Consider the following 15,000-nt stretch of genomic DNA (forward strand, 5'->3'; position numbering starts at 1 on the left):
TGCCTCGGAAGGCGAACTTTGTCCCACAAAGGGCACACAGGGTCTGTACAGCCTCTGGGTCTCCATATGCCTCGGAAGGCGAACTTTGTCCCACAAAGGGCACACAGGGTCTGTACAGCCTCTGGGTCTCCATATGCCTCGGAAGGCGAACTTTGTCCCACAAAGGGCACACAGGGTCTGTACAGCCTCTGGGTCTCCATATGCCTCGGAAGGCGAACTTTGTCCCACAAAAGGCACACAGGGTCTGTACAGCCTCTGGGTCTCCATATGCCTCGGAAGGCGAACTTTGTCCCACAAAAGGCACACAGGAACTGTACACCCTTTGGGTCTCCATAAGCCTCGGAAGGCGAACTTTGTCCCACAAAAGGCACACAGGAACTGTACACCCTTTGGGTCTCCATATGCCTCGGAAGGCGAACTTTGTCCCACAAAAGGTACACAGGAACTGTACACCCTTTGGGTCTCCATATGCCTCGGAAGGCGAACTTTGTCCCACAAAAGGTACACAGGGTCTGTACAGCCTTTGGGTCTCCATATGCCTCGGAAGGCGAACTTTGTCCCACAAAAGGTACACAGGGTCTGTACAGCCTTTGGGTCTCCATATGCCTCGGAAGGCAAACTTTGTCCCACAAAAGGTACACAGGAACTGTACACCCTTTGGGTCTCCATATGCCTCGGAAGGCGAACTTTGTCCCACAAAAGGTACACAGGGTCTGTACAGCCTTTGGGTCTCCATATGCCTCGGAAGGCGAACTTTGTCCCACAAAAGGTACACAGGAACTGTACACCCTTTGGGTCTCCATATGCCTCGGAAGGCGAACTTTGTCCCACAAAAGGTACACAGGGTCTGTACAGCCTTTGGGTCTCCATATGCCTCGGAAGGCGAACTTTGTCCCACAAAGGGCACACAGGAACTGTACACCCTTTGGGTCTCCATATGCCTCGGAAGGCAAACTTTGTCCCACAAAAGGCACACAGGAACTATACACCCTTTGGGTCTCCATATGCCTCAGAAGGCGAACTTTGTCCCACAAAAGGTACACAGGGTCTGTACACCCTTTGGGTCTCCATATGCCTCGGAAGGCGAACTTTGTCCCACAAAAGGTACACAGGGTCTGTACAGCCTTTGGGTCTCCATATGCCTCGGAAGGCGAACTTTGTCCCACAAAAGGTACACAGGAACTGTACACCCTTTGGGTCTCCATATGCCTCGGAAGGCGAACTTTGTCCCACAAAAGGTACACAGGAACTGTACACCCTTTGGGTCTCCATATGCCTCGGAAGGCGAACTTTGTCCCACAAAAGGTACACAGGAACTGTACACCCTTTGGGTCTCCATATGCCTCGGAAGGCGAACTTTGTCCCACAAAAGGTACACAGGAACTGTACAGCCTTTGGGTCTCCATATGCCTCGGAAGGCAAACTTTGTCCCACAAAAGGTACACAGGAACTGTACACCCTTTGGGTCTCCATATGCCTCGGAAGGCGAACTTTGTCCCACAAAAGGTACACAGGAACTGTACACCCTTTGGGTCTCCATATGCCTCGGAAGGCGAACTTTGTCCCACAAAAGGTACACAGGGTCTGTACAGCCTTTGGGTCTCCATATGCCTCGGAAGGCGAACTTTGTCCCACAAAGGGCACACAGGGTCTGTACAGCCTTTGGGTCTCCATATGCCTCGGAAGGCGAACTTTGTCCCACAAAGGGCACACAGGAACTGTACACCCTTTGGGTCTCCATATGCCTCGGAAGGCGAACTTTGTCCCACAAAGGGCACACAGGAACTGTACACCCTTTGGGTCTCCATATGCCTCGGAAGGCGAACTTTGTCCCACAAAGGGCACACAGGAACTGTACACCCTTTGGGTCTCCATATGCCTCGGAAGGCGAACTTTGTCCCACAAAGGGCACACAGGAACTGTACAGCCTTTGGGTCTCCATATGCCTCGGAAGGCGAACTTTGTCCCACAAAGGGCACACAGGAACTGTACAGCCTTTGGGTCTCCATATGCCTCGGAAGGCAAACTTTGTCCCACAAAAGGTACACAGGGTCTGTACAGCCTTTGGGTCTCCATATGCCTCAGAAGGCAAACTTTGTCCCACAAAGGGCACACAGGAACTGTACACCCTTTGGGTCTCCATATGCCTTGGAAGGCAAACTTTGTCCCACAAAAGGTACACAGGAACTGTACACCCTTTGGGTCTCCATATGCCTCAGAAGGCGAACTTTCTGTACAGCCTTTGGGTCTCCATATGCCTCGTAAGGCGAACTTTGTCCCACAAAAGGTACACAGGAACTGTACACCCTTTGGGTCTCCATATGCCTCAGACGGCGAACTTTGTCCCACAAAAGGTACACAGGAACTGTACACCCTTTGGGTCTCCATATGCCTCAGAAGGCGAACTTTGTCCCACAAAAGGTACACAGGAACTGTACACCCTTTGGGTCTCCATATGCCTCGGAAGGCGAACTTTGTCCCACAAAAGGTACACAGGAACTGTACACCCTTTGGGTCTCCATATGCCTCGGAAGGCGAACTTTGTCCCACAAAAGGTACACAGGGTCTGTACAGCCTTTGGGTCTCCATATGCCTCGGAAGGCGAACTTTGTCCCACAAAAGGTACACAGGGTCTGTACAGCCTTTGGGTCTCCATATGCCTCGGAAGGCGAACTTTGTCCCACAAAAGGTACACAGGGTCTGTACAGCCTTTGGGTCTCCATATGCCTCGGAAGGCGAACTTTGTCCCACAAAAGGTACACAGGAACTGTACACCCTTTGGGTCTCCATATGCCTCGGAAGGCGAACTTTGTCCCACAAAAGGTACACAGGAACTGTACACCCTTTGGGTCTCCATATGCCTCGGAAGGCGAACTTTGTCCCACAAAAGGTACACAGGGTCTGTACAGCCTTTGGGTCTCCATATGCCTCGGAAGGCGAACTTTGTCCCACAAAAGGTACACAGGGTCTGTACAGCCTTTGGGTCTCCATATGCCTCGGAAGGCGAACTTTGTCCCACAAAAGGTACACAGGAACTGTACACCCTTTGGGTCTCCATATGCCTCGGAAGGCGAACTTTGTCCCACAAAAGGTACACAGGAACTGTACACCCTTTGGGTCTCCATATGCCTCGGAAGGCAAACTTTGTCCCACAAAAGGTACACAGGGTCTGTACAGCCTTTGGGTCTCCATATGCCTCAGAAGGCGAACTTTGTCCCACAAAAGGTACACAGGAACTGTACACCCTTTGGGTCTCCATATGCCTCAGAAGGCGAACTTTGTCCCACAAAAGGTACACAGGAACTGTACACCCTTTGGGTCTCCATATGCCCCAGAAGGCGAACTTTGTCCCACAAAAGGTACACAGGGTCTGTACAGCCTTTGGGTCTCCATATGCCTCAGAAGGCGAACTTTGTCCCACAAAAGGTACACAGGAACTGTACACCTTTTGGGTCTCCATATGCCTTGGAAAGCAAACTTTGTCCCACAAAAGGTACACAGGGTCTGTACAGCCTTTGGGTCTCCATATGCCTCAGAAGGCGAACTTTGTCCCACAAAGGGCACACAGGAACTGTACACCCTTTGGGTCTCCATATGCCTCGGAAGGCGAACTTTGTCCCACAAAAGGTACACAGGAACTGTACACCCTTTGGGTCTCCATATGCCTTGGAAGGCAAACTTTGTCCCACAAAAGGTACACAGGGTCTGTACAGCCTTTGGGTCTCCATATGCCTCAGAAGGCGAACTTTGTCCCACAAAAGGTACACAGGAACTGTACACCCTTTGGGTCTTCATATGCGTCTGAAGGCGACACACCATGTCTAATTTCTCAAAGCAGAGAATACAAGAGAAAGAAATATACTTCATGAACCCTACAGGGAATTGTTAAAAACCTAGCGGCAATTTGCACAAACTCAGACCAAATCAGCTCAAGCAAAGACGATCAGAGGCAAATCAGGGAATAGTTTGGAAAGTTAAGTAGTAAATACACAAACTCTCTCTCTCTCTCTCTCTCTCTCTCTCTCTCTCTCTCTCTCTCTCCGTAAAATCTCGAAGAAATTGAACTGGTGGTAAGCATCAGGAGGTGAGGGGGAGGGGGAAGAGGTGCCCCATCCCTTAAGCCCCCATCTAATAAGGATTCAAACGGCCTCTCCTTAATGTAGTTCCCCTGTAAGAAGGTCTTCAGTCTTCTCTGATCTCTCTCTCTCTCTCTCTCTCTCTCTCTCTCTCTCTCTCTCTCCTTATCATCCCGTATCAAAGTGCCTTTCCTTATCTTATTTTCTCCTTGTCATTCCATTTATGAAGGCATTTTCCTATATACTTAATCAAGCCTTGTGGAATGAAAGGACATTTTTGGTTTAGTGTCGGTGGAACTTCAGAAGTTCAAACTTGCAGCGAATGTTTTTATGTTGAACAGGCTGTCATAAGTCTCTTTTTGTAGTTTATATATGAAAAATCTATTTTAATGTTGTTATTGTTCTTGAAATATTTTATTTTAATTGCTCATTGTTTCTTTTGTAGTTTCTTTCATTCTTTCCTTTCCTCACTAGGCTATTTTTCTCTGTTGGAGTCCTGGGGATTATAACATCCTGCTTTTTCAACTAAGGTTGGTTTCTAGCTAATAATAATAATAATAATAATAATAATAATAATAATAATAATAATAATAATGGTCACTAAATGAAGTTGTAATAAGTGCAAAATGCAACATGATAGAAAAAAAATTCAACTATTATTCTTATTACTATTATTAAGCTTATCCAGTATATATGATATATCGTGGTAAAATCTTTCTTGATTATCTAGTTAGTCTCAAAGATACCTAAGAATGTGGTTTAATCCTAATATAAAACTAAAGTTAGGTTCATCCCAGATATTTAATCAATTTTGATAAATCAGGTTTAATTTGTCATTACCCTCTCCATACTTTACACAGTGATAACTACTCGATCTGGTTTAACATATAAAAAAACTCAAAATGCCTTCTTCCTAAAAAACTAGTTAATCAGCTCTAACATTAAAAAAAAAAATAAACAAGTTTCTTCCAAGAAACCTAGTTAATCGGGTCTTAAAATTAAAAAAGTAGAACAGTTTTTTTCCAAGAAACCTAGTTAATCGGGTCTTAAAATTAAAAAAAGTAAAAAAGTTTTCTTCCAAGAAACCAAGTTAATCGGGTCTTAAAATTAAAAAAGTAGAAAAGTTTTCTTCCAAGAAACCTAGTTAATCAGGTCTTAAAATTAAAAAAGTAGAAAAGTTTTCTTCCAAGAAAACTAGTTAATCGGGTCTTAAAATTAAAAAAAGTAAAAAAGTTTTCTTCCAAGAAACCAAGTTAATCAGCTCTTAAAATTAAAAAAGTAGAAAAGTTTTCTTCCAAGAAAACTAGTTAATCGGGTCTTAAAATTAAAAAAGTATAAAAGTTTTCCTAAAAGAAACCAAGTCAATCAGGTTTAACATACAAATATTTCATAATCCTTTTTTCAAAGAAACCAAGTCAATCAGGGTTAACATACAAAAGAAAACGCCTTCCTCCAAGAAACTTAATAAATTAGGTTAATCGGGTCTAACAATTTAAAAAATAAAAAACACAAAACATATCTTCCTCCATAGAAGCCCAATCAACCAGATTTAATTTACAATAAACCTCACCAAACCTGTGCAAAATCTCAGATTTGCCCAAATAACAAACCTGTTTAAACTAACCTTTGCCTTTAACAGTGATCTCTCCTCTTTCGGTGACGTAGTAAGGAGGCGACAGGGATTCCTTCGTTGTCTGAGAGATGTGGATCTTCATGGCCTCGCTCGTCGACTCCATTCTTGAAGCTGAAGTTATAAAAAACCAAAAGTGAAACCTCTAGATATGAAAGTTTCTGTATACGAAAAACACAACATAAACAGATTATTTCACCTCATATTACGAAAAAAATACTCAGGATACGAAACGAAATTCGCCCTGTTAGGTTAGATATATTGTATGATTCAAGTGTATTTGGCTCTATTTCATTCTACGAGAATATCATGTTACGAAAGCCACCCCAGAACAAACTAATTTTGTATCCTGAGGTATTACTATTAGGAAAATGAACTGAAAGATAGATGAGTAAATAGACAGTTTCTATGCTCTGTTGCATCACAACATAACAATTGAAATATTCAATCTTCTCAGACATGTAGCTTGATCCCATATCGAAAGCTTTTATTAGTAACTGGTCACCAAACATTCATGCAATTAATTATTCCTACAGTTTTCGATTTCCTAAACTAGTGTCAAAATCTCTTAGAAAACAATGCTAACTGCAGAGTTAAAATCTCTTAGAAAAACAATACTAACTGCAGTGTCAAAATCTCTTAGAAAATATTCCTAATTGCAGTGTCAAAATCTCTTAGAAAACGCTCCTAACTGCAGTGTCAAAATCTCTTAGAAAACAATGCTAACTGCAGAGTTAAAATCTCTTAAAAAACAATCCTAACTGCAGAGTTAAAATCTCTTAAAAAAACAATACTAACTGCAGAGTTAAAATCTCTTAAAAAACAATCCTAACTGCAGAGTTAAAATCTCTTAAAAAACAATCCTAACTGCAGAGTTAAAATCTCTTAAAAAAACAATACTAACTGCAGAGTTAAAATCTCTTAAAAAACAATCCTAACTGCAGAGTTAAAATCTCTTAAAAAACAATCCTAACTGCAGAGTTAAAATCTCTTAAAAAACAATCCTAACTGCAGAGTTAAAATCTCTTAAAAAACAATCCTAACTGCAGAGTTAAAATCTCTTAAAAAAACAATACTAACTGCAGAGTTAAAATCTCTTAAAAAACAATCCTAACTGCAGAGTTAAAATCTCTTAAAAAACAATCCTAACTGCAGAGTTAAAATCTCTTAAAAAACAATCCTAACTGCAGAGTTAAAATCTCGTAAAAAAAACAATGCTAATTGCAGAGTTAAAATTTCTTAAAAACAATGCCAACTGCAGTGTCAGAATCTCTTAGAAAACAATTGTAAATGCAGAGTTAAAATCTCTTAGAAAACATTCCTAACTGCAGTGACAAAATCTCTTAGAAAACATTCCTAACTGCAGTGTTAAAATTTCTTAGAAACATTCCTAACTGCAGTGACAAAATCTCTCAGAGAAAGTGTGCACTAAGAACAGAGACTAATGGCAATTCATACAAACTGTGGTATCCTAATCTCAGAGTTTCTGTACGTCAGTAAAAAATAGCCTATATACATACTCAGTTCTCGCCAGCTGTCAGCTATATTGTCCTAATCTGCTAAAAAATCCAATGAATTGATATTAAATAATAGTTATGTCCTATTGTAGCTATCTTGATCTGCTGCAATGGCTAGACTTATAGTAGAACAGTTTACAGTTTACCCAAACTGTTCTTTACATAAAAATGTGGACTAAGAATTCATGTATGTTTAATATGAAATATATTTATGTGAAAAAGGTTTTATTAACTTTTTATCAGATTGAGAATTTTACAGTTTTTAGGATTTTAACATTATTAAAGAAACAGTTTTTATAGATGATATAATTTCTATTGATCACAGACTTCCACCTCATAATTTGATTGTTTTTTATCATTATATTTAATGAAGATCTTATTTCATTAATTCATTCAACATTAATATAAGCAATATTTTTTTCCACGATATTAATAGGGCTAGTTCTGTCAGAGTCGAGTTTGAGTCACTGGGCTGGGTATGTGCAAAGATCTAAATCTTATGGCTTCTTCTGCTCTTTCGACTGTTACAGACTATAATTAGGCTAAAAAAAAGGGCTAAAAATGCTATATAATGGCTATAAAAGGGCGACAAAGGCTAGAAAATTGCTAAAAAAAGCTATAAAACTGCTAGTCAATAAAAAAGGGTAAAAACGCTTTAAAATTATTAGTCTATAAAAATGGCGGCTATAAAAAGTCTACATAAAGGCTAATAAAAAAATAAAGGGCTAAAAATGCTATAATTAGGCTGAAAATTGGTAAAAAGACTATAAAATGATAAAAGGACTATAGACAAGCTAAAATGGCTACAATAAGGTTAACAAGGGTTAAAAGGGCTAGAAAATTACTAAAAATGCTAAAAAGACTAAAAAAGGGGACTTAAAAGGCTACAATAAGGCTAAAAATGTTAAAAGTGCTGGAAAATTGCTAAAAAAAGCTATAATAATGCTGAAAAGACTATAAAAAGGCTACAATAAAGCTAAAATAAAAAGGATAAATGGGCTAGAAAATTGCTGAAAAGGATATAAAATGCTAAAAAAGACTAAACAAACGGCTAATAAGGCTATAATAATGCCAAAAAAACTATAAAAAGGGACATAAAGGATATAAAAAGCCCATAAAATGCTAAAAAGAATAGAAAAGGGCTAAATAGGCTACAAAAATGCTAAAAAGACTAGAAAAGGGATAGAAGGCTATTAAATGCTAAAAATACTATAAAAGGGGGACATAAAGTATATAAAAAGCCCATGAAATGCTAAAAAGACTAGAAAAGAGCTAAAAAGGCTATAAACATGTTAAAAAATGGCTCAAAAGTAGCAGCAGAACTTTAGGCTTGTCAGAATCCAGCAAACGCAAAAGGAATAAGAACCTGTGTTGACGGCGTCTCCGAACAAGCAGTACCTGGGCATCTTTAGACCCACCACTCCGGCTACGACCATTCCGGAATGAACACCCACTCGGATTCGTAAGTGGTTTCCTGCAGGAGAAGAAGAAGAAGAAGAAGTATTTCAACGTTGCATGTATGTATGTATGTATACATTAAAATACAAAGTCTACCTTGTGTATATGATAATCTTGGAGGGGAAGAAGAAGTATTTCAACGTTGTATGTATTTATACATTAAAATACAAAGTCTACCTTGTGTATATGATAATCTTGGAGGGGAAGAAGAAGTATTTCAACGTTTTATGTATGTATGTATGTATGTATGTATACATTAAAATGTTTTTTTGTTTTTTTTATGGGGAAGGGGGTCGGGGCGGGGTAATGGAGAAGGGAAGTATAATCATATCTTAATAGCAAGAACGGTATCTTATTCATATTAATTTATATTATCTATAATGTATGTATGAATGTATACGATAAAATACACGGTCTCCCGTGTTTATGTGAGAAATGAAATAAACCCACAATTTACGAAGGAAAGTATTAAGTGTGAATTTTACTTTTTCGTAAATTTTGGGTTTATTTTATGTATTCATGTATGTATATATATGTATATATATATATATATATATATATATATATATATATATATATATATATATATATATATATGCATGTATGTATGTATATATGTATATGCAGTGTATATATATATATATATATATATATATATATATATATATATATAGATAGATAGATAGATAGATAAATAGATAGATAGATATTATGCATATAAATAATTGTGTGTGAACGTGTAAAACTTCAGAAAAAAATTATATAATATGCAAAATCTTAAAATGAATAACTACACGCTTTAGTAACATTAGTAAAAAATATATATCTTCTCTTAAAATCCCTTTAATAAATATAGAAACACACCTTTCCCTACAAAAAAAAAGAGAGAAAAAAAACCCATCTTGCAACTCCAATGAAACATAAAAAAAACGAAAAGAATCCTTTCAACTTTCGTCTTTCTCCTCTGTTCGTTTTATCTCTTCTTGATGGTTCTTTTACGGAGTGTCCCATTGGTCCCCTGAGCTTTATCACCCATAGTTCGTAGCTATGAGGATCTTCAATCATGTTCTGGGGCTGTATCAACCCATCACAGGACCCCGAGGCTTTGAACTTTTATGGGCCCCTCTACATAACACGCCCATCCCCGCCATATTTCATATCTTTTATATATATTTTTACAATATACAACTGAAGTAAATAATCCATGGTTTTAATATTTAGCACTAAAAGAAAAATTGTATAATACAGGTCCCTTGTCTTGGTGGGCTTATGCTTTTGGTGAAACCATGCTCTTGGTGAGACTATGCTGTTGGTGGGCCTATGCTTTTGCTGGGACTATGCTGTTGGTGGGCCCATGCTTTTGCTGGGACTATGCTGTTGGTGGGCCCATGCTCATCGCTGTTGGTGGGCCCATGCTCTTGCTGAGACTATGCTGTTGGTGGGCCTATGCTTTTGCTGGGACTATGCTGTTGGTGGCCCTATGCTCTTACTGGGACTATGCTGTTGGTGGGCCTATGCTTTTGCTGGGACTATGCTGTTGGTGGGCCCATGCTCATCGCTGTTGGTGGGACCATGCTCTTGCTGAGACTATGCTGTTGGTGGGCCTATGATTTTGCTGGGACTATGCTGTTGGTGGCCCTATGCTCTTGCTGGGACTATGCTGTTGGTGGGCCTATGCTCTTGCTGGGACTATGCTCTTGCTGGGACTATGCTGATGGTGGGCCTATGCTCTTGCTGGGACTATGCTGTTGGTGGCCCTATGCTCTTACTGGGACTATGCTGTTGGTGGGCCTACGCTCTTGCTGGGACTATGCTCTTGCTGGGACTATGCTGATGGTGGGCCTATGCTCTTGCTGGGACTATGCTGTTGGTGGGCCTATGCTCTTGCTGGGACTATGCTGTTGGTGGGCCTATGCTCTTGCTGGGACTATGCTGTTGGTGGGCCTATGCTTTTGCTGGGACTATGCTGTTGGTGGCCCTATGCTCTTACTGGGACTATGCTGTTGGTGGGCCTACGCTCTTGCTGGGACTATGCTCTTGCTGGGACTATGCTGATGGTGGGCCTATGCTTTTGCTGGGACTATGCTGTTGGTGGCCCTATGCTCTTACTGGGACTATGCTGTTGGTGGGCCTATGCTTTTGCTGGGACTATGCTGTTGGTGGGCCCATGCTCATCGCTGTTAGTGGGCCCATGCTCTTGCTGAGACTATGCTGTTGGTGGGCCTATGCTCTTGCTGGGACTATGCTGTTGGTGGGCCTATGCACTTGCTGGGACTATGCTCTTGCTGGGACTATGCTGATGGTGGGCCTATGCTCTTGCTGGGACTATGCTGTTGGTGGGCCTATGCTCTTGCTGGGACTATGCTGTTGGTGGGCCTACGCTCTTGCTGGGACTATGCTCTTGCTGGGACTATGCTGATGGTGGGCCTATGCTCTTGCTGGGACTATGCTGTTGGTGGGCCTATGCTCTTGCTGGGACTATGCTGTTGGTGGGCCTATGCTCTTGCTGGGACTATGCTGTTGGTGGGCCTATGCTGTTGGTGGGCCTACGCTCTTGCTGGGACTATGCTCTTGCTGGGACAATGCTGTTGGTGGGCCTATGCTCTTGCTGGGTCTATGCTGTTGGTGGGCCTATGCTCTTGCTGGGACTATGCTCTTGCTGGGACTATGCTGTTGGTGGGCCTATGCTCTTGCTGGGACTATGCTGTTGGTGGGCCTATGCTCTTGCTGGGACTATGCTGTTGGTGGGCCTACGCTCTTGCTGGGACTATGCTCTTGCTGGGACTATGCTCTTGCTGGGTCTATGCTCTTGCTGGGCCTATGCTCTTGCTGGGACTATGCTGTTGGTGGGCCTATGCTCTTGCTGGGACTATGCTGTTGGTGGGCCTATGCTCTTGCTGGGACTATGCTGTTGGTGGGCCTATGCTCTTGCTGGGACTATGCTGTTGGTGGGCCTATGCTCTTGCTGGGACTATGCTGTTGGTGGGCCTATGCTCTTGCTGGGACTATGCTGTTGGTGGGCCTATGCTCTTGCTGGGACTATGCTGTTGGTGGGCCTATGCTGTTGGTGGGCCTACGCTCTTGCTGGGACTATGCTCTTGCTGGGATTATGCTATTGGTGGGCCTATGCTCTTGCTGGGTCTATGCTGTTGGTGGGCCTATGCTCTTGCTGGGTCTATGTTGTTGGTGGGCCTATGCTCTTGCTGGGACTATGCTGTTGGTGGGCCTATGCTCTTGATGGGACTATGCTGTTGGTGGGCTTATGCTCTTGCTGGGACTATGCTGTTGGTGGGCCTATGCTCTTGCTGAGACTATGCTGTTGGTGGGCCTATGCTCTTGCTGGGACTATGCTGTTGGTGGGCCTATGCTCTTGCTGAGACTATGCTGTTGGTGGGCCTATGCTCTTGCTGGGACTATGCTGTTGGTGGGACTATGCTCTTGCTGGGACTATGCAGTTGGTGGGCCTATGCTCTTGCTGGGTCTATGCTGTTGGTGGGACTATGCTCTTGCTGGGTCTATGCTGTTGGTGGGCCTATGCTCTTGCTGGGACTATGCTCTTGCTGGGACTATGCTGTTGGTGGGCCTATGCTCTTGCTGGGACTATGCTGTTGGTGGGCCTATGCTCTTGCTGGGACTATGCTGTTGGTGGGCCTATGCTCTTGCTGGGACTATGCTGTTGGTGGGCCTATGCTGTTGGTGGGCCTATGCTCTTGCTGAGACTATGCTCTTTCTGGGACTATGCTGTTGGTGGGCCTATGCTCTTGCTGGGTCTATGCTGTTGGTGGGCCTATGCTCTTGCTGGGTCTATGTTGTTGGTGGGCCTATGCTCTTGCTGGGACTATGCTGTTGGTGGGCCTATGCTCTTGCTGAGACTATGCTGTTGGTGGGCCTATGCTCTTGCTGGGACTATGCTGTTGGTGGGCCTATGCTCTTGCTGAGACTATGCTGTTAGTGGGCCTATGCTCTTGCTGGGACTATGCTGTTGGTGGGCCTATGCTCTTGCTGAGACTATGCTGTTGGTGGGCCTATGCTCTTGCTGGGACTATGCTGTTGGTGGGCACATGCTCTTGCTGAGACTATGCTGTTGGTGGGCCTATGCTCTTGCTGGGACTATGCTGTTGGTGGGCCTATGCTCTTGCTGAGACTATGCTGTTGGTGGGCATATGCTCCTGGTGGGCCTATGCTCTTGATGGGACTATGCTGTTTTGCTGGGACATGGTGCTGGTGGACCAATGCTCTTCGCTGTTGGTGGGCCTATGCTCTTGGTGGAAACATGTTCTTGCTTGGACTTTGCTGTTGGTGGGACTATGCTTTTGGTGGGCCTATGTCTTGGTGAGACTGTGCTCTTGCTGGGACTATGCTGTTGGTGGACCTATGCTCTTGCTGGGACTATGCTGTTGGTGGCCCTATGCTCTTTCTGGGACTATGCTGTTGGTGGCCCCATGCTCTTTCTGGGATTTTGCTGTTAGTGGCCCTATGCTCTTTCTGGGACTATGCTGTTGGTGGCCCTATGCTCTTTCTGGGACTATGCTGTTGGTGGCCCCATGCTCTTTCTGGGACTATGCTGTTGGTGGCCCTATGCTCTTTCTGGGACTATGCTGTTGGTGGCCCCATGCTCTTTCTGGGACTATGCTGTTGGTGGCCCTATGCTCTTTCTGGGACTATGCTGTTGGTGGCCCTATGCTCTTGCTGGGACTATGCTGTTGGTGGCCCTATGCTTTTGCTGGGACTATGCTGTTGGTGGGCCTATGCTCTTGCTGGGCCTCTAGGCTTTAGCCTAATGTTTCTGGAACCTTTTGTAAAAAAAAAGATGATTCTTCACTTTTACGACTAACATCGCAGAACAACTCAGTAAAGAAAAGGGCCAAGGAGGATCCTGTGGGAAGTCTTTGGCCGAATTGGGATTTAATAAAGGATACAAAACATTAAAGCATTATACTGGCCTAACCTAACCCAACTTATCCTACCTTGGATTTTTGTGAATGACTTTTGAGGTTATAAGGTCTTTCATAGATTCATTTCAAATGGCAATTCTTCACTCAAGGGGTTAACTACTGCACTGTAATTGTTCAGTGGCTACTTTCCTCTTGGTAAGGGTAGAAGAGACTCTTTAGCTATGGTAAGCAGCTCTTCTAGGAGAGGGACACTCCAAAATCAAACCATTGTTCTCTATTCTTGGGTAGAGTCATAATCTCGGTACCATTGTCTTCCACTGTCTTGGGGTAGAGTTAACTTGCTTAAGGGTACACACGGGTACACTATTCTATATTTCCTTATTTCGTTAAGTCATTGGCCTGTTTTCCCTGTTGAAGCCCTTGGGATTATAGCATCCTGCTTTTCCAGCTAGGTTTGTAGCTTAAATAATAATAATAATAATAATAATAATAATAATAATAATAATCATGGTCATCATCCTACGTATATTGACGCAAAAGGCATCTGTTTCGCCAGTCGTCTCTATCTTGAGATGACTTCTCCATTCATCATCTATTTCACGCTTCATAGTCCTCAGCCATGTAGGCCTGAGTCTTCCAGCTTTTCTAGTGCCTTATTGAGCCCAGTTAAACGTTTAGTGAACTAATATCTCTTGGGGAGTGCGAAGAGCATGCCAAAACATTCTCAATCTACCCCTCACCATGATCTCATCCACATATGGTACTTGAGTAATATCTCTTATAGTTTCATTTCTCATCCTGTCGTTCCATTGTTCTCAAATCTACAAAATCTGTTGGATATCGTTTCATTGTCATAACACGACTCATGTCCATATAGTAACACCAATCTCACTAAACTGATATATACTGTAAAGCCTGATTTTTATATGTAATTTCAGGCGATTTGATTTTCAAATTTTCTTAACCTAGCCATTATTTGATTTTATTTTTTTAATTTTTCATTAAAGTCCAATTCTAAAGACCCTTTATTAGAGATCCTAGTTCCTAAAAATTTAAACGATTCTACCTCATTCATTCTTTCTCCTTCCAATGATATTTCATCTTCCATTGCATATTCTGTTCTCATCATCTCTGTCTTTCTTCTATTTATCTAGAGCCCAACCTCATGTGATATTTCATGCATTCTGGAAAGCAAGCTTTGCAAATCCTGTGGCATTTTGCAAATAAGGACAACGTCATCAGCATACTCTAGGTCTGCTAATTTCTTGTTACCAATCCAATCCAATCCTTCTCCGCCATCCCCAACTGTTCTGTGCATTACAAAATCCATGAGCAGGATAAACAACATGGGTGACAACACATTCCTTTGAAGTAATCCACTGTTTACTAGAAATTCATTTGATAGGACTCCATTATCATTAACT

General features: G+C 42.4%; 1 protein-coding gene across 2 annotated transcripts in view; it reads right to left on the reverse strand.

Annotated features, from left to right (window-relative positions):
- The window catches only part of Gyc88E (Guanylyl cyclase at 88E), a 234,009-nt gene that overhangs the window by 30,093 nt on the left and 188,916 nt on the right, over positions 1 to 15,000 (reverse strand). For both annotated transcript variants that reach the window (XM_068352075.1, XM_068352076.1), the window contains exons 12-13: positions 8,590 to 8,697; positions 5,701 to 5,820 (exon numbers count right to left, since the gene is read on the reverse strand). In XM_068352075.1, the coding sequence (XP_068208176.1) occupies positions 5,701 to 5,820; positions 8,590 to 8,697 (228 nt within the window). The remainder of the gene's footprint in view (positions 1 to 5,700; positions 5,821 to 8,589; positions 8,698 to 15,000) is intronic.

Source organism: Palaemon carinicauda, chromosome 28 (assembly GCF_036898095.1).
Source record: "Palaemon carinicauda isolate YSFRI2023 chromosome 28, ASM3689809v2, whole genome shotgun sequence".
Lineage (NCBI taxonomy): Eukaryota > Metazoa > Arthropoda > Malacostraca > Decapoda > Palaemonidae > Palaemon > Palaemon carinicauda.